The sequence below is a fragment of the Phyllostomus discolor genome, chromosome 7 (genome assembly GCF_004126475.2).
Source record: "Phyllostomus discolor isolate MPI-MPIP mPhyDis1 chromosome 7, mPhyDis1.pri.v3, whole genome shotgun sequence".
NCBI lineage: Eukaryota > Metazoa > Chordata > Mammalia > Chiroptera > Phyllostomidae > Phyllostomus > Phyllostomus discolor.
This window is the reverse complement of record NC_040909.2, coordinates 55,337,676-55,358,784: the sequence shown is the minus strand read 5'-3', so window position 1 is coordinate 55,358,784 and position 21,109 is coordinate 55,337,676. Positions and strand designations below refer to the sequence as shown.

General features: G+C 36.9%; 1 protein-coding gene across 3 annotated transcripts in view; it reads right to left on the bottom strand.

Moving 5' to 3' along the window:
- Positions 1-3,662: 3,662 nt before the first annotated feature.
- Positions 3,663-21,109, bottom strand: part of PTPRG (protein tyrosine phosphatase receptor type G) — a 708,699-nt gene continuing 691,252 nt past the window's right edge. For all 3 annotated transcript variants that reach the window (XM_036031526.1, XM_028518657.2, XM_028518659.2), the window contains 4 exons: positions 19,288-19,434; positions 18,475-18,617; positions 5,834-5,969; positions 3,663-5,293 (listed from right to left, as the gene is read on the bottom strand). In XM_036031526.1, coding sequence (XP_035887419.1) covers positions 5,147-5,293; positions 5,834-5,969; positions 18,475-18,617; positions 19,288-19,434 — 573 coding nt within the window. In that variant the 3' untranslated portion in view covers positions 3,663-5,146. The remainder of the gene's footprint in view (positions 5,294-5,833; positions 5,970-18,474; positions 18,618-19,287; positions 19,435-21,109) is intronic.

Genomic DNA, 21,109 nt, shown 5'->3' with positions numbered 1-21,109 from the left:
TACTGCCACGTATTGAGTGCAGATGGCAGAATTTGAGGAAGAGTAGGATCACATAGTCAGATTCATTCTTTTGTGCTGAAATTGGTCTTTCTTCCACATACCAGTGGAAACTACCAATAAATACTAACACATTCCCAGTTACTTAGGGGGGATGAAGTTTCATCAGCTCTTTAATATCTATAGGAAGAGACACTGGAGCCCTGGTAGTAGACTTCCTGGATGTGGGGCCACCTAAAGTTCAAAAAGAATGGTGTACCAAAGCTGCCAGCGTTGGGACCCCTATTTGGAAATGTCAAAATTCCTTGTAAGTAGAAGCAATTGTAGTGACATTTTACGTTTTGTAGATTCTCCAAGTCTTTCCAGGATATATATCCTTTATCCTACAAATATTAAGAGGGGGAAGTGGCTACCAATCTAGTTGATACACTGGGTCTTAGCAGCAGACTCATAAAGTGAATAAAGTCAGTATACAGGTATAACTTTGTCATTATTTACACTTAAAAGTAGGCAGAACTCAGAAAAGACACTTCATTTTGGCTTTTCTGGCTGTGTAAAGATGACTCCTAATATTCATTTTACTACCAAATGATCTAGCATGAAGGGTCAGTGTAAATATGATCTGTTAAGGGAAACTAGTAACCTGATTTTACTGGATATAGATATTTTCACAGAAATGCTCATTACTAATGAATACATCAAAAACCATACTTTATTTTATGTATAGCAATACAATTTACATATTAAATAACACTATAATAGAGTGATTTGATATAGTTTTAAACAGAAGAAAAAAGGGAAAATTTCAGGTTACAAAACCCCTCCCCCTGGAACAAATTAAAAAAAAACCACACTTTTTCCAAATGGGTCAATGCAACAATGTATTCAGTGACTTTGTCTAATTCCTACTGCACAAATGGTTAATGGAATTAAAAAGAAAATCCAACTTTCACAATCACTGCCTCAAAGAAATAACACACGTGGGATTCTTTTGGAATGCAAAGATGATTCTTGGCTACTTCAATGCACAGAAAGTTGAATTCACATATCCACCACAAAAACCAAAAACCAAAAACCAAAAACCATGACGGAGTTGAAACTAGAAAAAAATTAGCTTTATATGAAAATATAAAATTCTATGATTATATACCATAGATACAAAGTTCCCAGATGTTTATTCAAGCAACAAAATATTTACAGTTTTAATGATTTTAGCTATTTCAAAATGAAATGAAAGAAACACGAATCAACATAGAGGCTGAGTTTTTTGTTTTTTGCTTTTGTTTTTTTAGAAACAATGGCTGCTTGCTAGATTCAAATGTCCTAACAAAAAAGAAGTCACTACCCCAAATGTTGGAGAGTTGCGACATTTTATAAAACCGGCTGTCTCCTTTTCTGGAGATTTTATTTCTTAAAACTCAAGATATTTTTCTTGAAATTAATTATCCTCTGTAGAAAATGCTTCCCTTTGCAAATATTTAACAAAAATACTAAAAACAGTTTAACAGCTACGACAAAGTAGAGGCCAAATATCATTATTACAATTCCTTCCTATTTGTAGCATGCCTTCGTTCTAGAGATAAGTAAAGCCAATATTGTATGGTAATTGGCAACTAAGGGAAAGCGCAAAGGGGTAAGTGAAATTATAGCTGTTTAAAAAAAAAGCAGGCATTTTCCTTCATATAAAAATTCACTGACACCATCATAACATAAACTTTAGAACATAGGAGTTGAAATGCACTTTCCAGTATAACTGCTAAATTCTTAAGACAATCTACATTTTGATTATTATTTCTTAAATTATGATGAGTTTGGGTTTCTTTTTCTTATTTTTTGCTTAGAATTAGTAATATGTATCTTTGGTAAATTGGTACTATATTTTAATTTTTAAATATAGTATATATGCATTTAAGAAAAAATTCATAACAAGGCAGTTGTGCTGTGTCATTAAAAAATAATTAAGGTTAATTGTTGATTTAAATATGTCACTCTGGGCTGAAAACTCTGAAAGCCAGACCTTGTTATAGAACACCATAACCTTCTCTGACCTTGCTGGACTGTTCAACTTGAAATAGACTCTGACGGCTCCAATGAGTAAGAAATAGGCAAACCAAATCAATTAATCTTATTCTTCTTGAAATTCAGAACTGTGTGTGTGTGTGTGTGTGTGTGTGTGTGCGCGTGCGCGCGTACGCAGTGGATTTTGGATGCAAGAAAGAGTTCTCCTGATGGAAATAAAGTTTTTTTTCCTTCTGATGTCCAGCAGAGCCACTTGGTCTGATCATTGCAATTCAATTTTGTATGATGTGTGCATTCTGATTACCTAAAGATAAATTCATATAGCCAGTAAGCTTATTTTATTAAGTAGCACACATTAATTTGCAATAGTTATTTCCTTTCCCCCTGAGTGCAAGTGGTGATAACCTTGTCATGTAGTTAAGCAATGTGCTTATGTTCAAAGAAAACACCATACTTGAAGCTCTGCCTTGGGAAAGATGGAAGCATATTTCTGCCAATAACAAATGAAGAATAATAGTGCAGATACACTCTGTGGTGAAAGTGAGGAATTTCTGAATATAACTAACCTAAATGAAGTATGTTGGGATCACTTTGGCAAGATGGACGAAGAGCAATTGCTCATAGTTCAGTGGGTCAGCATTTGTATAGACTTTGGTTCAAGCCTGCTGTAGATACACAACTGGCTCACAGAAAACTTCTAACCATCCTTGTAACATTTCTGTTCTATTTACAAGCTATCTCTTTTATCACGATTCTGATGGCCACATAAGAGATAGTCACAGAATTATGTTGGAGGGTATGCAGTTCCATGAACTGAGACCAATTGTAAATAGCACCGGAGGGAATACTTGCAGTGTGTCTTCTAACCAATGTTTACTTATATATTAAGAAAGATTACTTAAGGACCATGACTCCAACCCATGAACCCCAACTTGAACATTACTTCTGCAAGTCCACTGTGCCAACTACTGGGAATAGCTCATATCAATACTCTAGACAACCAAAGTAACCTACCGAATTAACTAAAATGCTCTAGCTCTTGCTATGATCTAAAACCTTTCCCTTCCTAATTCCCTTTAGCCTTTTGGCAGTTTTAGTGTTCAGTGGTCAAGCTTTTTTCTTCACTGTTAGGTAGAGCTTCCTTGTATCACCTTGGATGGGGGCTATAGTGGTGTCTGTTTCATCTAGAGGGGCTATAATGGTGTCTGTATCATCTAGCACATACAATTTAGCAAACTTGGCTCATTTGCACACCTTTTCTCAAGCTGCAGTCTACACAGTTTGTGAATAGTGGACTATCCTATGTTGATGAATCTCCATGATTAAAAAGATGAGATTAATTTAGCCCTGGAAAGTTATGTAGTTCATGACAACTCCATTGACCTGGCCTATGCACTGGAACTCCTGTTCCTGACCTGTCTGCCTAGTAGCTTTGGCTACTAGAGAGCCTGTTCAGACTCTCTCTGCCTAGTAGCTTTGGTCCTTTTCAGCACCATTCTGACAGACTTCATAGAAATCTAACACAAGAGCAATAGAACCTCAATGCTGATTACCATTAATGTTCTAACGCCTACCAAGATAGTATAATCACCAGCGTGGGCTTCCGGTTGAAGTTTATTGACATAAATAACCCAAACCCTTTTTTCCTCCCATAACAGGTCCAGTTCTGGTGGTGATTTTGTTTCTGACAGAAGTTGTCCCTCAAAAGCAAATAAGGAATATAAGAAAGGGGTCTCAGTAGCTAGATTATTTTTCTAATGGAATTGAAATTCCTTATTAATGTTCCTATTTTCCTCTTGTGTACTCTGGGGTGAATGTGGCTGCACAGGCTGACTGAGTAACTGCCTGGCGCTCTGTGTGCTGACTGTTTTACTGAAGTGTATCTGTTTTTGAGGCTAAACTGCACAAAAACATACGAATTTGTCTCTCCCCCTTAAAAACTATTTGGAAATGTAGATACCATCTTTCTTTCAATATTCTAATTTTCTCTCTCCAAATCTGATTTATCCATGTGTGGGAGGGAGTCTAGATTAGTCCTAAGACTTTTTGCTAATACAGTATTTTCAACTTAATCCTAAGTAGAGGAATGTAATTATAAGATTTATCATGAAACATGTGACAAAAAAGGAAAGAAAAGAATGTTAACTATATAGGTAGTTTTTATTAGATTGCTATATGAATAATAGGGATTTGGGGGACTAGTTTCAAAATTATACACTTGCAAAAATTTTCATAATTCACCTGCCATGAGATTTGGTATTTTATACCACAAAGCATTAATGCAGAGTCACTAAAGGGTTTCTTAATTGAGTTGTGTGAAATATTGCCATCACTCTATTGTAAAAGATAGCCCTGATTTTAGGGTGTAGCTATTTCAGAGTCAAAATGGAAATAACACACAGTCCACATAGCTACTGTGAAAACTGTAATACAGAGATATCCTTTATTTTGACACATCATTTTTTTAAGCTATGAGTATAAGTTTGTAACTAATAAGTGATGTTTACATGAAGCAACTCTTAAACCTTCTAATTTCTTAATGGGTGTCTTCACCATCATAAATGCAACTGTTTCAAGGCCATGAAGTTGACAAGCCTTCTTAGTAGCTCCCAATAACCTGCTATGCTTTGAAAGAAAACAATGTGCATCCACCCCATTAAAATATAGAAGGCATACAGTATTGAACAATGTCTAAAAAGAACAGGAGAGGAGGACTGAGGAAAAAATACAGCATTGTCTGCTAGTAGAACGTAATTGCTTTAGCCATAACAATAAAATCAAGATACACTGTCATAACAAAGACCTTCACTGTACTGAACTAAAAAGTAGCATGTATGTCATTACGGAATGTCACATCAGTATTTGCTTCAGTATTAGATTATAGGCAGTAACACTGATCAGATAGTGCAAACTAGGTCAAACTGCGTTTCACTGGGGGAAATGAACAGAGGTGCAAATGCTCAGTAGGATACCATTAAGACATAAAATGGCAAAAAATAAATATCAAAACTTTTATCAGTGTAAAAAAGTAACCGGGTTATTGTATAACCTAGAGTCTGGCAAAAAAGGCCTCAAAAAAGTTCTCAGTCTTCAGAAGTTTTACAAATGAAGTGCGCTGTCAGGATTCCAATCACACTAGAGATTCCATGCTCTCAGCAGGGTCCGATTCATCTGCAATGAGAACAGCACCATTTTTGTCCACTGTCATGGGACCATTTCCATTTTCCTTAGTGCTGACCAAGCTGAGCATTGCTTTATAGACAAACTGGTATTGTTCCTGGAAAACAAGAGAAAGACAGTTTGAGCCAGAGGGCAGCTTAAGTCATTCCATCTAAGGTAGGAATGCTAATTATAATCACAAATGTGAAAAACACGCTAGAGAAACAGGAATATACATTTATGCTGTCTAAAAAATCATGTGAATCCTTTATAAACAAGACCTATGCTTGCTTCACATCCTTTTGATTTCTGTTAGCTTGGAATTAATTCTCAGTGTTGACAATAAATTTAAGATAAAGAGTATATCTGCATTTTATAACTAGAGAATACTATACTGTAAAGAGCAGAGTTTCTCCACATCAGCACTACCGACATTTTGGGGTGATATTTCCTTGTTCTGGAGGTTTGTCTTATGCACTGCAGGGTGTTTGGCGGTAACCTTGGACTCACTAGATGCCAGCGTACTCCAGATATTGCCAAAACCCCTGGGAGTTAGGTAGAGAGCACAATTACCCCCAGCTGAGAACCACTACTCCATAGTGTGAGCCCAAGTTTCAACTGGTGGCGTCCAGGTTTCATAAATAAGCGAGGTACTTACGATGTCTGTGAAGACTCCAGGCCTCATAAGATTGATCATTTTTGCAACCTGGAAAACATCCACAGCGTTTTCATTCTCTAGTTGTTGGGACAGGGTAGTGAGGGCACACAACATTCCTGCCGAAACTGCTCCATACCTTGGGGAAGAAAAAATATGCTATTTCAGATTTACTAAGGGACTGAAACTACCCTCTCATATTTCTAAGCAGACCATATTGACACTTATCTAGAACACAAAAATGAATGAAATACTGGAGAGGGAGGAAATTTAGAGGGTAAATCTTTATATAAATGTGACTTTTGACTGTGAAATCTCCCAAATTGGTTTTATCAGATACATAGCTTGATATTTAGTATGAAATGAGAGATTAAAATTATACTTGGAAGAGATATCGAAGATTTGATATTGGGGACAAATTAGATGATATCGTAGGAAAAATAATATGAGTGGCTTAATTACAGGCTATTGGGCAAGTAGAAAGGTGAGAGGCTTGAAAAAAAACTTTTTAAGCAACCCCAGACAGCCAAACTGAACTTACAGAACAGGAGATATGGAAATACACTACGCAAATGCTGTCAAGAGATTTTTCAAAATGAGTTCATAATAAGTAATTACTTTTGATGCTGACTGGAACCTTCTTAATGAGGACATCTTTTATAAAATTCTTTTAAAAATGTTGTTTGCTTTACCCCCCACCAATAACAACAACAACAACAACAACAACAATAACTCCACCACCACCACCACCACCAAGACTCAGGAGAGTAATAGGCGTTTTCATCAGGCCAGGCTGGCAACCCCATGTTTCATAGGGACCTGTCACAGATGGCACACAGTTTCCATATTAGTGACACTTAATCCAAACAGATGGATTCAATAGAATTGTTTGAGGTGGTGTTTCTGGTAGAAATAAGACTAGCACTTAGATGCCCTGTGCCTGCTGTTCTGTTAAACACTATTAAATATGCAGTTTCTGAATTATTCTGACACGAAATTAAAACATTACAGATGTTATACGTTGTTAATAGAAATAAGACCAATGTCCCCCCAACAACCACTCCAACTTTAAAGGTAAAACAGAGATTAAAAACTGTTACGATTTTAGATGCACACTTCCAGATGTAGGTATATCAATACATTTCAATCTAGCTCATTATTTATTTCACCTGCCAGAAGGAAATGAGGAAATTACTCATTTCCTTCTGGATGGGCGTTTCAGTTGCATGTGTCTTGTATACATTAGAAGAGGAGTCATGTGCAGAGGAGCCAGATTACCGGTATGCCTGTTTTTAGTTTTAAAGACATTTCCACATGTCTCTCCCAAGAGGTTGTTACCTGCTTATATTCCTCCTAGCATAGGAATATTCGTTTTTTTCTCATTATTTTAAAGTTAACTGCCTTTGTCAATCTGGTGGGTGAAAAGTTGTACCTTATGTAGTTTTATCTTGCATTTCTTAATTATTAAGAAAGTCGAATATCTTTTTGCTTATTGACAATCTGTATTTCCTCTTCTGAAACTGCCTATTAATACACTTTGGCCATTTTTCTATTAGGTTGGTCTCTTTTAAAGAAGTTATCTTGTATTATCTACAGTACATGTTGCAAGTATTTTTTCCAATCTCTAGTTTCTTTTCACATTGTTTGTGGTTGTTTTTGTTGTACTGAAGTATAATTTAGATATAATCAAGTTTCTCAATCTCTCATTTTTGGCTTTTTTGGAATGTTGTTTGAGAATGCTTTCTCTAGCTCAGTATTTTACATTGTCTTAGGTTTCTTTTTACATTTAACGAATTCATCTGAAATTTATTCTGGTTTTGATGTAAGGTAGTGTCCGATTTAGTTATTTTTTCAATGGGTAACCAATTACTCCAGCATTTTAAATTAAGTAGCCTCATCTTTTCTCATTGACTTGCTCTGCCTTCTATCACATACTGAATTCTCACATATGTAGGCCTGTTTCTGAACTTTATTTTTGCCCTTCAATAAGTTTGTCTATTTTTTTCATTTTCCTACTTTTAATTTGTACAGATTTTTAGTAAGTCTTGGTATCGGATCAAACAAGATTCCATGCTTGTTTTGGTCATCTACATTTATTCATCTTACTTGTTTTTAGTGCTTCAAATATAAATTTTTTAGTTTTCATTTGTACACTCATTTCTAAACACCCTTCTATCCCATCCCATTTCATATTACTTTTGAAACTGGATTGTCAAAAAACTGACTTTGTTATGATTTTGGTCAGGTGGCATGGAATATTTTTATTTGAGGAGATTAACATCATTTTGAGTTTTTCTCTTGATGAACCTGATGTCTTTCTCTGTTTATTCAGGTCTTTCAAGGCTTTCAATGCGATTTTACAGTTTTCTTCATAGTCTTGGCTAATTTAATTTTAGGTAAATTTCTAAGTACTTTAGAGTTTATTACTAAGACTGGGCTCATGGCATTTTCTGTTTTGTTTCAATTGATAGAAAGTTGAATTTCACGTGGTGAACTTGTATCCAGCCACACAGCAGAACTCTTTTAAGTTCTAATCTGTGGTTTCTCTCAGAAGTTGGCTATATCTTTATCTGCCAATAATGCCAGTTTTGCCTCTTTTCAACTTTTATACTTTTTACATCTTTTGCTTTTACTATGTTGGCTAGGACCTCAATAGTTTTGTACTCTAGAACTGCAAGGACACATCACATTGTGTTCTTTAATGGTAAAGCTTCCAAGTTTTTAATACAGTGGAATCTCGGTTCTTGAACTTAATTCGTTCTGGAAAATAGTTCAAGAAGAGATTTGTTCAAAAACCAAATCTCCTTTGTTGCCTGAGACATATGTGGCTGATCATATAGGTATCAGCATGAAAAGGCTATTGGGTAGAGAATGGGGACCTGAAGTTTTGTTAGACCACTGAGACATGTTTTCCACAAACAACTTGGTTGAGATCCAAACTGTTCAGAAACCAAGGTTTGACTATATTCAGTAAAAATACTTTACACTCTGATAAGTAGCACTGATCATTTAAAGAGGATTCTTGATGCTTTTAGTTTGCTGAGAGTGTTTTCTTTGGGGGAGGAGGATTATGAATGGAACTTATTTTATGCTTTTTAACATCTATTACTATTTTAGAAATACTTTTAATAATGTTCTGAGTTCACTGAGAGTTTCTTGGTAATGTTTAACCACCTCTACATTCTCAGGATCAATCTTTTTCAAAATGTATAATTCTTTTAATATAACATACTGGGTTTTATTTGACAGTATTTAGATTTTTGTGCTCATATTCTATTGAGTAAGATCGGCCCATACTTTTTTCTGTTCTGGTGCTAACCATTTTTTGGGTTTGTTGTTTTTTTTTTAAATCAAGTTAACATTAAATCTGCTCTCTGTGTGTTATTTGTTCAAATGCAGCCTCTCAGAACCTACTGGGTCTTAATAGTTTTGAGAACTCATCCTTTCATTCAGTTCTTAGTAATCACTCATGTGTGGTGTGCTCTTTCAATGTTGCTAAATTCTCTTTAGGTATTTTACATGCATCAACTTAATCTTCACAATAACCTATGTTGTAAGTATTATTATTATCCCCATTTTGAGGTTGAACAAACAAGGCACAGCGGGGCGAAGTAACTGGCCAGAGTCTCATAGCTTGTGACTAGAGCCTATATTTGAGCTGATACATATAAATGGCTCAGAACATAGATTAGCACATCTACCATATGTTCAAAAAGTATCATTTATTATGCTGATTGTGACTTAGGGTTAAAAATTTACTAATATGAAATTATACCTTCAAACATTTATGCCTTTAAAATATTTCTATTATTTTAACCTTTTATTGGGTTAGCCAAAAAGTTTGTTTAGTTTTTCTTATACGATGGCTCTAGTAGTGCTTAATTGTCTTTAACTTCATTCACAACAATTCTGTTCCTGTATTGTGACAGCTGTCATATCTGTGTGCATTAAAAAAACTTACTGAAATTGGTGAATTTTTGTGCAGCCAGTTTAATATTGAAGATGGAGGAAAGTACACCACATTTTCAGCATATCGTGCTTTACTATTTCAAGAAAGGTAAAAAATGCAACCAAAATGCAACAAAGGATTTGTGCAGTGTATGGAGAAGACACTCTGACTTATTGAATGTGTCAAAAGTGGTTTGAGAAATATCTTGCTACTACTGATATTATGGCCAAATAATTCTTTACTGTGGAGCTGTCTTATACATTGGAAGCTGTTTAATAGCACTCCTGGTCTCTACTCATTAGAAACTGATCATGGGAGATAGCAGACATACTCAAAATATCCAAATCAATAAAGTTATTGATGAAAATGAAAAATGTCTTTTATGGAAGAAATTAAATAGACTTTTAGCCAACCCAATATTATAGAAAATATAAAACATACGCAAAAGTATAATAGTACAGCAACCCTCATGTACCCATCACTAAATCACAGCAATCATCAGCTCAAAGGGCCTCTTGTTCATCTCTACTTCCTTCCCCATGTATTTTATTCATTAATATTTTATTATAAAACTCTAAAAGATAAGGATTTGAAAAAATAAATGTTATAATCACACCTAAAGATATTAACAATTTTCAAGTTTTGATGTAAGTACAAATAAATGGTAGTTTTTTTTCTTCGCCATTTTCCAAATTCTATCTTTCATTAATTAGATTTACTATCCTCTTCCTGCTCCCAATTCATTGCTGTTTGCATTTATCTTTTAATTCATTGTAGTTTTTATGGACTTTTTGGTCCCCTACTCCTAATTTAAGTTGAAACCTTAGTTTATTTTTAATCTTTCCTGAAACATATGCAGCTTAGGCTACACTTTTTTTTTTTAGTGTAGTTTGGCTACATCATACCAGGTTTTGAAATGCAGTGCCTTCATTATTACTTAGTTTTAATTATTTTGTAATTTCTGTCTCCAATACCTCTTTAGCCCACGAATTATCTATGAGGACTTGCATGTCTAGGTATAATGACTGGGAGTCTCATTTCATTGTTGGTTTTTAATATTAATGCATTGTCCTTGATGAATGTGGCCTTGTATGGTATCAGTATTTTTTCTTTTGGTGGGCGGAGAATTCCATTTTTGGAATTTATCTCAACGATGTGCATCTGAAGAGACTATATGGTCTCTCAATACAGTTCTTAGGTGCATATTTTTATATATCACTATTTGATCAGCCTTATTAATTATGGTATTCAAATCTCTCTGAATGTTATTGTTCCAATGTATCCTGATCATTCAGTTTATGAATTTATCTCTTTATTCAGTTCTTAGAAAATCCTCAGCCATTATTTCTTCCTCTTTAATCTCTCCATGGGATCACCTCTTAGACATACGTTAATATGTCTGTGTTTTACTTTTATATCCTAGTTTGATTTCAACTTTGCCCATTTTATTGCTAGCACATCTCTTATTCTTCTATTTCTTCCTGGTTCATAACACATTTTTAATTCATTTCACATAGTTGTCCTTTAGATTGCTGAACATATTTTAAAATCCTATTAGAATTAATCTGTTAACTCTGGTTCACTATTTGTTCTTTTGTTCTTGCTCATCATGTTGTCTGTCTTTCTTCACATGCTAAGTTGTACTGAGCTTACCTTCTTATTTTAGCATGGTACTGATGTTTTTCAGTAGGGGAAGAATTTAACCTTTGCTAGTTTTCTAGTGAATCTGTTAGACTCAGGATCTTTATCCCCTCCTCCTTAGTGCTTTCTTAAAGCTATCCATGGCTGTTAAGATAGAAAAGTCAGGTATTATGTATTTTTATGCAGTGTCCACTCCATGTGGCCTTTCTTACAGTTAGTCATTCTTAAACAAGAACCTAAATTAAAAGGAAGTACCTACACAAGAAGACTTTAAACACGACTAGAAACTATGTCAAATCAACTGAACACAAAGATGCTTTTTTAAAACAAATTTTAAAAAAGATTTATTTATTTACTTCTAGAGAGAGGGGAAGGGAGGGAGAAAGAGAGAAAGAGAGAAAGAGCAATGTGTGGTTGCCTCTCACACACTCCTAGCTGGGAACCTGGCCTGCAACCCAGGCATGTGCCCAGACCAGAAAGTGAACCAGTGGTCCTTTGGTTTGAAGGCTAGCGAGCCACACCAGCCAGGGCCAAATGCACAGATACTTTTATGTATCTTCTACAGACCAAGCATTGATATGAAAGAATATAGACAGAAAAAGAAAGGCCATTCTTTTTTTAGTAATTTAGGAATTAAGTAGGATTAAAGGATATTTGTCTAGTGTCATAGATCTGCACTTAATTATAGGGCCTTGGTTAAAAAGTGAAACGAGTAATTTATAAGCTAGGGAAAATAAGAATAGTATATAAATACACTGTCTTTGGTATTTTGTTTGCCACTTCTTCAAAGCGATGCTTGTTTAGCCAGTGCTGTTAAGAAAAAAGAAAACAAACCTGAAATATTTTCATCTTTCCCTGTCCATGCTGCAAAGAAATCATAGAAGAAATGAAAGTAAGTTACCAGTGCAATACTTTTAAGTGTTCTGCCTATACACATTTTAAAGCATATTGGGGTTCCTTGTATAGTCAGTGTGTATAATATCTATATGTCTATTTAACCATTTTTTTTACTATTTTATATAACTACTGACAGTTGTTATAGGTTTGTTTTTAAGATTTTAAAAAAGATTTTATTTATATATTTTAGAGAGAGGGGACGGGAGGGAGAAAGAGCGGGAGAGAAACATCAATGTGTGGTTGCCTCTCACACGGCCCCCAGTGAGCTACATCAGGCAAGGCTTAAGATGTTGTTTTTTTAATGATAACCAAGAATGCAGTCCAGACTCGTAACTCTGTCACTGTGAAGAAAGTGAAGCTTCCTTTTGAAATCATTAGGGCAAGAAGGAAAACAGAGTGAAAGCCTGAATATGTATCCATCCTGGGGGAAAATGGCAATACAAAAGCCTTCTACAGGACTTTAAGAAATTAAAACTTTGTAAGTAAAGGAGAAAATAAAGTAGGAAAAAAACCCCACAGTCTGAAGAAATGACAGATGTGAGTGCAGGAGTGTGCACATGGAAACCAGCAGAGTGAGACAGACTCCGGCACAACTGTGGCAGAGCTGGCTCCTAGGCTTGCCACCGGGATGGTGTGGGCAGGTGACACTTTGGTGGGTCCTTTACTCTGAGGTCCTGCACTTAAATTTAAAGCTCTAAAGTTGTCACCTGTAAATTCTTCATTAGTTTTGGACAAATGTTTCTGCATTTTCATTTTATACTGGACTCCACGAATTACATAGATGGTCCTGGCTCTGACTCTAACTATATGTGCACACATGCCCTGTTACTTAGCTTCACTGTGCCTGTTTTCTCATATGTGAAGCAGGGCTACTAAAATTATCTCCCCAGTGGGGTAAATTTGAGGATTAAATGAATTAGTTATGAATTAGTGTCTTTGCAGCTATTGGTACGGAAGGCACGCCATGTACTTCTGCATCTCCTATAGACTATCTCAGGACCAAATTAAGAAGTTACTTGGACTTCCAGCAAGATGGAGGCATAGTAGACACACTGTGCCTCCTCGCACAACAAAAAGAAGGACAACAACAATTTAAAAACAAAATAACAACCAGAACTGACAGAAAGTTGAACTGCATGGAAGTTGGACAACCAAGGAGTTAAAATAGACACATTCATCCAGACTGATAGGAAGGGCGGAGTTGGGCAGCAGGTCGGAGAGGGGTCAAGGCACAAAAAGCAGTGGTACCAGGTGTGTAAGGCATCCCAGGAGCGCAAGACCACAGCAGGTGGACCCTGGCATGCAGGCAGTGGCTGGCAGACCACGGGCACAGGGTGGCAATAGGCAGACCCAGCGAAGCAGCGATTGTGAAGCGAGGCACTGAGTGCAAGGCGTCTGACTGACCAGGCAGTCCCACATTCATATACAGATAAACCAGGCGAAACTGGGGAGCGAGACAGACCACGCAACCCAGGGTCCCAGGGTCCTAGTTCCAGGCTCAGTGCTGAGCCTCAGGGCACTGATTGAAAACACCTGTGGGGGTTGACACGCAGGGAGAGACTCCCAGCCCCACAGGAGAGTTTGTTGGAGAGACCCACTGGGTCTTAGAACGTGCACAAGCCCACGCACGCAGGAATTAGCACCAGAAAGGCCCAGTTTGCTTGGGGGAAGCAGAAGAAGGGACTGAAATCTGACAGAGAGTGGAGCAGGTGCCATTGTTTCCTCTTGGACCCCGCCCCTACATACAACGTCACAACCCAGAGACCAGGGTGTCCCACCCTGGGGAACACCTAAGGCTCCACCCCTCATACATAACAGGCATGACAAGACAAAAAAAAATGGCCCAAATGGAAGAACAGATCAAAGTGCCACAGCAAATACAACTAAGCAACCAAGAGATAGCTAACCTATCAGATGCAAAGTTCAAAGCACTGGTGATCAGGATGCTCACAGAATTGGTTGAATATGGTCACAAATTAGATGAAAAAATGAAAGCTATGCTGAGTGAAATGAAGGAAAATGCACAGGGAACCAATAGTGATGGGAAGAAAACTGGGACTCAAATCAATGGAGTGGACCAGAAGGAAGAAAGAAACAATCAAACAGAAAAGAATGAAGAAATAAGGGTTCAAAAAAATGAGGAGAGGCTTAGGAACCTCCAGGACATCTTTAAACGTTCCAACATCCGAATCATAGGGGTACCAGAAGGAGAAGAGGAAAAGCAACAAGTAGAAAAGTTATCTGAACAAATAATGAAGGAGAACTCCCCCAATCTGGCAAAGGTAATAGATTTCCAGGAAGTCCAGGAAGCTCACAGAGTCCCAAAGAACTTGGACCCAAGGAGGAACACACCAAAGCACATCATAACTACATTACCCAAGATTAAAATGGAGAGAATCCTAGAAGCAGCAAGAGATAAGGAGACAGTCACCTACAAAGGAGTTCCCATCAGATTGTCAGCTGATTTCTCAAAAGAGACTTTGCAGGCAAGAAGGGGCTGGAAAGAAGTATTCCAAGTCATGAAAGGCAAGGACCTACATCCAAGATTGCTCTATCCAGCAAAGCTTTCATTTAGAATGGAAAGGCAGATAAAGTGCTTCTCAGATAAGGTCAAGTTAAAGGAGTGCATCATCACTAAGTCCTTATTATACGAAATGTTAAAGGGACTTATCTAAGAAAAAGAAGATAAAAAATATGAACAGCATAAAGACACTAAACTCAGTTATTGACAACCACACCTAAAACAAAAGCTAACTAAGCAAACAACTAGAACAGGAACAGAACCACAGAAATGGAGATCACATGGAGGGTTAGCAACAGGGGAGTGGGAGGAGGAGAGAGGGGGAAAAGGTAAGATAATAAGTAGCATAGATGGTAGGTAGAAAATAGACAGGGGGAGGGCAAGAATAGTATGGGAAATGTAGAAGCTAAGGAACTTATGACACAAAGAACTTATGACACATGGAATGAATAAAGGGGGGGATGTGGGTGGGAGAGGGTGTGCAGGGTGGAGGGGAATGAAGGTGTGGAATGGGACAACTGTAATAGCATAATCAATAAAATATATTGAAAAAGAAATTACTGAAAACCTCCAAGAGCTTTGGCTTATTTGGGCTCTATGTGTCAATATATACCTTATCAGAAATTAGAACTCAGGAAAAGGTTAAAGCACACAACAATGCAAGCACACATTCCAGTAGCCATCAGAGTGAGGGTGCCACCATATCATGTACCTCTGGAACACTGTACACTCGTGACACAATGAGTGAAGAAGGCAACAGTGTCTTTGCATCATTATGAAAATAGCTGTAGCCTCTTGGATCTCTTAGAAGGGCTCTGAAGACTATCCTGCTCCTATCTCTAACCAGGAGTCCTAAGTTCACACTTCAAGAACTGCTCCACGAAATTAGTCTACATGACACCCAGTAGGGTGCCAGATGTATTTCCAGAGTGAATTAACATTAAGTAATCACACAGGAAACTATTCTTTGTTCTGTGAGTGAAGGTCTAATTTATTGTCTCTTAAGACTGTGTAAGAACCATGCCTATCTTCCAGAGTTCCTCTGTAGAAACACAGCCTCCTTTTTAAAAATCTGACAGTAATGATACAGATCAGCCTCTACACAGAATTGTCTTAAACAGATGTATATAGGATACTGTGAAGAAAGTAGTTTGCTTTTAAGCTGTGCCTGTCCTCAAGTAGAATCAGTTTACTTCTGGGTAAGGAATTTTATCCCTAGATCATTTACCTAGAAGTGTCACCCACCTGGTGCACAGCCGGGCACCCTGAAAGTAGGTATTAAAAAGACCTCTGTGAGGACTAAGAGATATTGCACAGTTTGTGCATGAAAAGTTAAACCCTTTGACTTACAGTAGAAGCACTCAGATCTCTCCACCTCTGCTCACTCCTAATTTGGGGCATAAAAAACTCTGTAATTGGCCTTATAGTTCACAGAAGAACTTAAGAAGGCAAAATGACAACAAAAAACCTGGTGCAAGGCTCTCTGGGGAAAGGTCACAGAGGGATGTACAGCCTTAACATTTGTAGGTCATCGAATTTTGAAGCAGAAGTTTGAAGTGCAGTACCCATTCATGCCAATAACTACCCAGCCCCTACTATGTGCCAGGTACTGGGCTTTACCCTATGGAGACCGGGATGAGTAAGTAAGTTACCACTGCTGGTCTCAGTGTGGGGGTGGCAGTCCTGGGGACAAATAGTGACAATATATGATAAACAGGAATGGCACTGGTAAGAATGTGACATTTACTACTGATATGGATTATCACCCCTAAAATGAGTTAGAAACAATTTCAGAGAGAGTGACTTTTGAACTGTGTGGTGGATGAAAGGGCACTCATGGGACATAGTATTTATAGGGAAAGATGTGTGGAAGGAGGTACTTCAGGAGGAGGGAGATAACAGCTGGGAAAGTAAGCAGGCCAGACTAAAATAATTTGAAAAAGTGTGCTAGAAGAATGGCTGGCACCAACAAGACTTGGTGAATAGGGCAGGCTGGAAGATGAGTGTGGTTTTAAATAAGCTAAATATGAGGTGTCTGTATGCAATCACGAAGGGACACTTATAGGTACAGAAAGTAGGTAAGGGGAAACTGAAAGGTAACTGGCATCCAGAGTATTGCAGCAGACCTAGCAACTGTTTAAACATTTTAAAGTTCTTCCTCAGTAATGTGGAAAAATAATTTCTATGGAATCACTTTTTTCCTAATGATGGTGTAGGGATAAATGAATGAACACATTTCTTTAGTTGGTTTTAATCGGGCTCACCAATATGATATTTGTAGATCCACTAATTTAGGGTTAATTTTCTCTTTTCTTATTTAGGCCTAAGAACAGCTATCTTTGGTTAATTCCAGAAGTGACATATTCAGCATGTGGCATAAAATAAAAATCACTGAATAAGAGAAATATACCCAAAAGCTGAATACAGATAAGTGAAACAAACAGTTCAGTTAAAACTTTTTAACTAGGTGGTAGTGTTTAGTGTTTCTTTTTTTTTTTTTCCTTTCCTTCCTCCCTTGCCATGAAATACAAGATTAACTGTATTACTGACTTTAGGACAAAATTGGTTGGAGCCAAATCAGTCATAGAACTTGGAAAGCAACATTAGGATTTGGCCTGAATTGATAGGAGATGGTAAAACCCAGAAGTAACTTAAAAATCTGTTTCGCTTTGGTGGGGAAAACAACCCCTCCAGGAATAGCCCCAAATTTACACTCTAACTGCTCACCCTAAAGATTCATGGCCAGAAGCAGCTACCCAGTTTTTCTGAGACTATAATGCTCTTCTAATCTGAGACTATAATGCTCTTCTAATCTGAGACTATAATGTTCTTCTAATCTTAATTCTCAATATAAGATAGGCCAACATTGTGAAATAGTCACTATTTCTTAAGACAGACCACAGAACTTGTTGGAAGCAGCCAGTAAAATGGCTTACTTCAAACAGAAGAGTGCTATGGGTTTGAGCTAAAGGTGTGATGTAGGCCAAAAAATCTTTTATGTGCTTTCTATTATACCATAAGTTCAAGGGAAAAAGAGACAATAAGCTTTACTTTCAAATTTATTAATACCTATGCTATTAAACTAGTTGGTAATTTAATGAACATAATGTATGCACTGAGAATCTGCTGGCCAAGGCTGCAAGCTACCTAGGAACTAAAATAAGAAATGAGGACATGTAATAGGTGCCACATTGGCTAAAGGTTTGTGAGGTCCTAAATAACTCATTTGCAGGTTGATTCCAGCTATGAAGTTTGTCTCCAAATATGCATATACCATAAGGTCTGTCTATAGCCCTTTCCCTCTTATTAAAGTGGAAGTGGCTGGACTTGAACACCATTTGTATCTTAAAATCTCTGAGCCAGGAGTAATCTGTTCTTTTTGCCATTCATATTCTTTACTTTTAAATCCCAAAGACAGTACTCTAAACTTCAAAGTACACTGTAAACTCTAATAGTTTAACTTTTTTGGTACTAATTAATGACACCATATTTATAAAGGTTTCTTCCCTAATACCTGTTTGCTAAAATTCAGTGTAGGAGTGTTAAGAGGTTTCTAAATCTGTCTTTCCTTTCCACTGCTAGAGCAATGTAACAGGAAAAATGTTTGCATTTTTAAAATAAGCAGCATATACATACTCATCATGAACAATGGTGGGGCCATCCCTCGTTAAGGCCTCCTCCTTGATGACGTTGATAAGTTCAAAGGTACTGCTTATGGGGGCATCAGGGTTAGGCCATTTGGGACACTGAAAGTGTCGAACTTCTAGGACATAGTCATCCTGCAACCAAGACAACAAGAGTTTATTTACTCTATACTCTAATGACTAGAACTTGCTCTTGAGAAAGCATATCTTACAGGTAGCTGAAGAATGCCAGATTAACCAAGGTGAACTGGAAAAACAAAAATATTAGGGCAGTCTGCCTGCCATAAAGAATGAGGAGCTCATGACAGTGAAATAGCAGAATCCTATTTTGATAAGGCATGAACTTGAAGTGATGATTCTTATCTTTAAAAATAAAGAAAAAAAAGGGAAGGAGTTAGGAGATCATTTCAGTTACTACATAAGCCAGCTTCCCTCTTAGCTACCCCATAAGAAGGCAGTTATTACATGTCAAAATGCTGTGTAACGAAAGAGTCATAATAGTATCATGTCTGCAACATACTGCAAAGTTTATACTTTTGATGGCAAAAAAAATATTGAGCTCTAGTATATATTGCTTGTATAATTATGTCAAGAGACCTATTTGTGTGTGTGCTCACTCAGAGGAACTGGTTACATTTCACCTATCCAACTGGGAAAGCAAATATTTGAAGAAAGAAAAAAAAGGGAAGTGTGCATATTTAAAATTAGGTCGTACTCAAATGCCCAGGCCTGCCTTGAGGGTGGTAAATTACCCCAGTATTTCTCAGGATGACCCAGGGCCAGATACGGCTATGACTCAGGTTACCTGTGTAGCTTCCAGGATAAAGTCATGGATGATAATTTGTTCTTCATTAGAGAGGCACAGTCTGTCTTTGCTGATAAGGGTGACGGTAAAGGCCTCACAGTTCATGGATTCTTCTCGGCTTGGCCAGTACACAAACTCATCTTCTGCCTATAGGAATAACAACAACAAAATCCTCTGCAGTGCTGTTAAATATTTGTTTATGAATTTTCTTGCAAAATAATTTGTTTGCCTACCTCTCAAGTCATCTTTCAAAATTGGTTCACCGAATTATGTATCTCCCCACCTAATATGCTGAGTTCATTGGTTATTGTGTTGTAAAACATATATGATAATAACCATTTCCTAGCACTTTTCACCTGTGTCACTGTAACAACCAAAATGCATTCATGGGGAATGCATTACCCGCATTTGAGAGGTGCTCTGCAATATAATTGTCATGAAAAAGGAGACGAGGTTTGGGTCAATTAATTGTAACCTATTATTCACAATTGCTTAAGCAACGAATTGTTATTTCCTATGGATGATGTTAACAACAGCTCCACAATTGATTAGCACTTTGCAAAGGACTTTCTTAACATTATCCATCTTAATTTTTACAATATACTAGTGAGATGAAAGATTTTTATCACCTGCGTTTATAGATGAGAACACCAAGGCTCAGAGAGGTCCGAGGTTGTCTAAAATCACACTGCTAATAAATGTTATACCTCTTGGGGAGGTTGCATATAAGTAAGCATGCTGGCTGTAAGTACAAGGTGTTCTTAAAGAAAAGTTAATATGTCAATGTTAGGTTTCAAAAGGGGATAATAGAGAAAGTCTTTCAGCCTTGAATCAGGCATGCTTTAAAATGTTCATCTATTTTAAGATTAGAAGTAAATATTCAGGCTTGGTACTTGAATTCCATCCTTAAACTAAGGAGTCCTAAAGAAAGTTAATTGCATAGGCTGGAGACTTTGTGAGAGATAGTGATTTTTGTAATAGGCCCTCCTTCCCCTTTTTCTAATTAGTTCAAATGGCAAACTAAAGTTTGCCTGTAATTTATAAATTTCTATGGCATGTTCTTGAAAATGCTTCGATACTACTAGGGAAGTCAGAAGTAATTCTGAATAGTGTTCAAAACAAAGAGGGCTTTGTTTAATCTTACAATGCTGCATTACAAATGAGCCAACAGTCCAATAAGACTTATCACCCTTTCAAGTTTCAATACAGCTTATTGCCAAGTACATTTTTATTTTTAAAGCTCAGCATACGGGGGAGCAGATTAGCAACTGGGTTCAGGCTATACAAAGGAAGTCTGTGACTGTCATGTGTTTCGGTACATTTTTGTCCAAGGAAATGGAAGTAGAGCCCTTTAACAGGCGTTAAAAACAAGGTAATTGATGGACAGGGTCACTACATTTAACCGATATGTACAGACTAAGCATAGAATTTAGGGTTGGATGTGATCCTGAATATATTAATCTAAGCCTTAAATTCCATAGCTGCAAAGTGGAAATAATAAAACTACCTAACCTCAAAAAACTTTTATGATGATAACATGAATAGTAAATTATTGGATTGGTCTAAAGACTGCCAGAGGGATTTGTGGAAGGCAGGAAGAGAAAAAATTTTGAATGCAGTTAGAAAACTCAGGAATAACTGATCATCTTGAAAGACTGGGAAAAATAAATCTACTTCTTAATTCAGTAGGTACACTGGTCTCATGCTTATTTTGCTGGCAAATAAGAGGTCTGTCCAGAAGGTATCCAGCCACATAACGTGAAAAATAGAAACCTTTATTGATGAAGATACAAGAAAGATTGTATATAGGACAATGGCACCT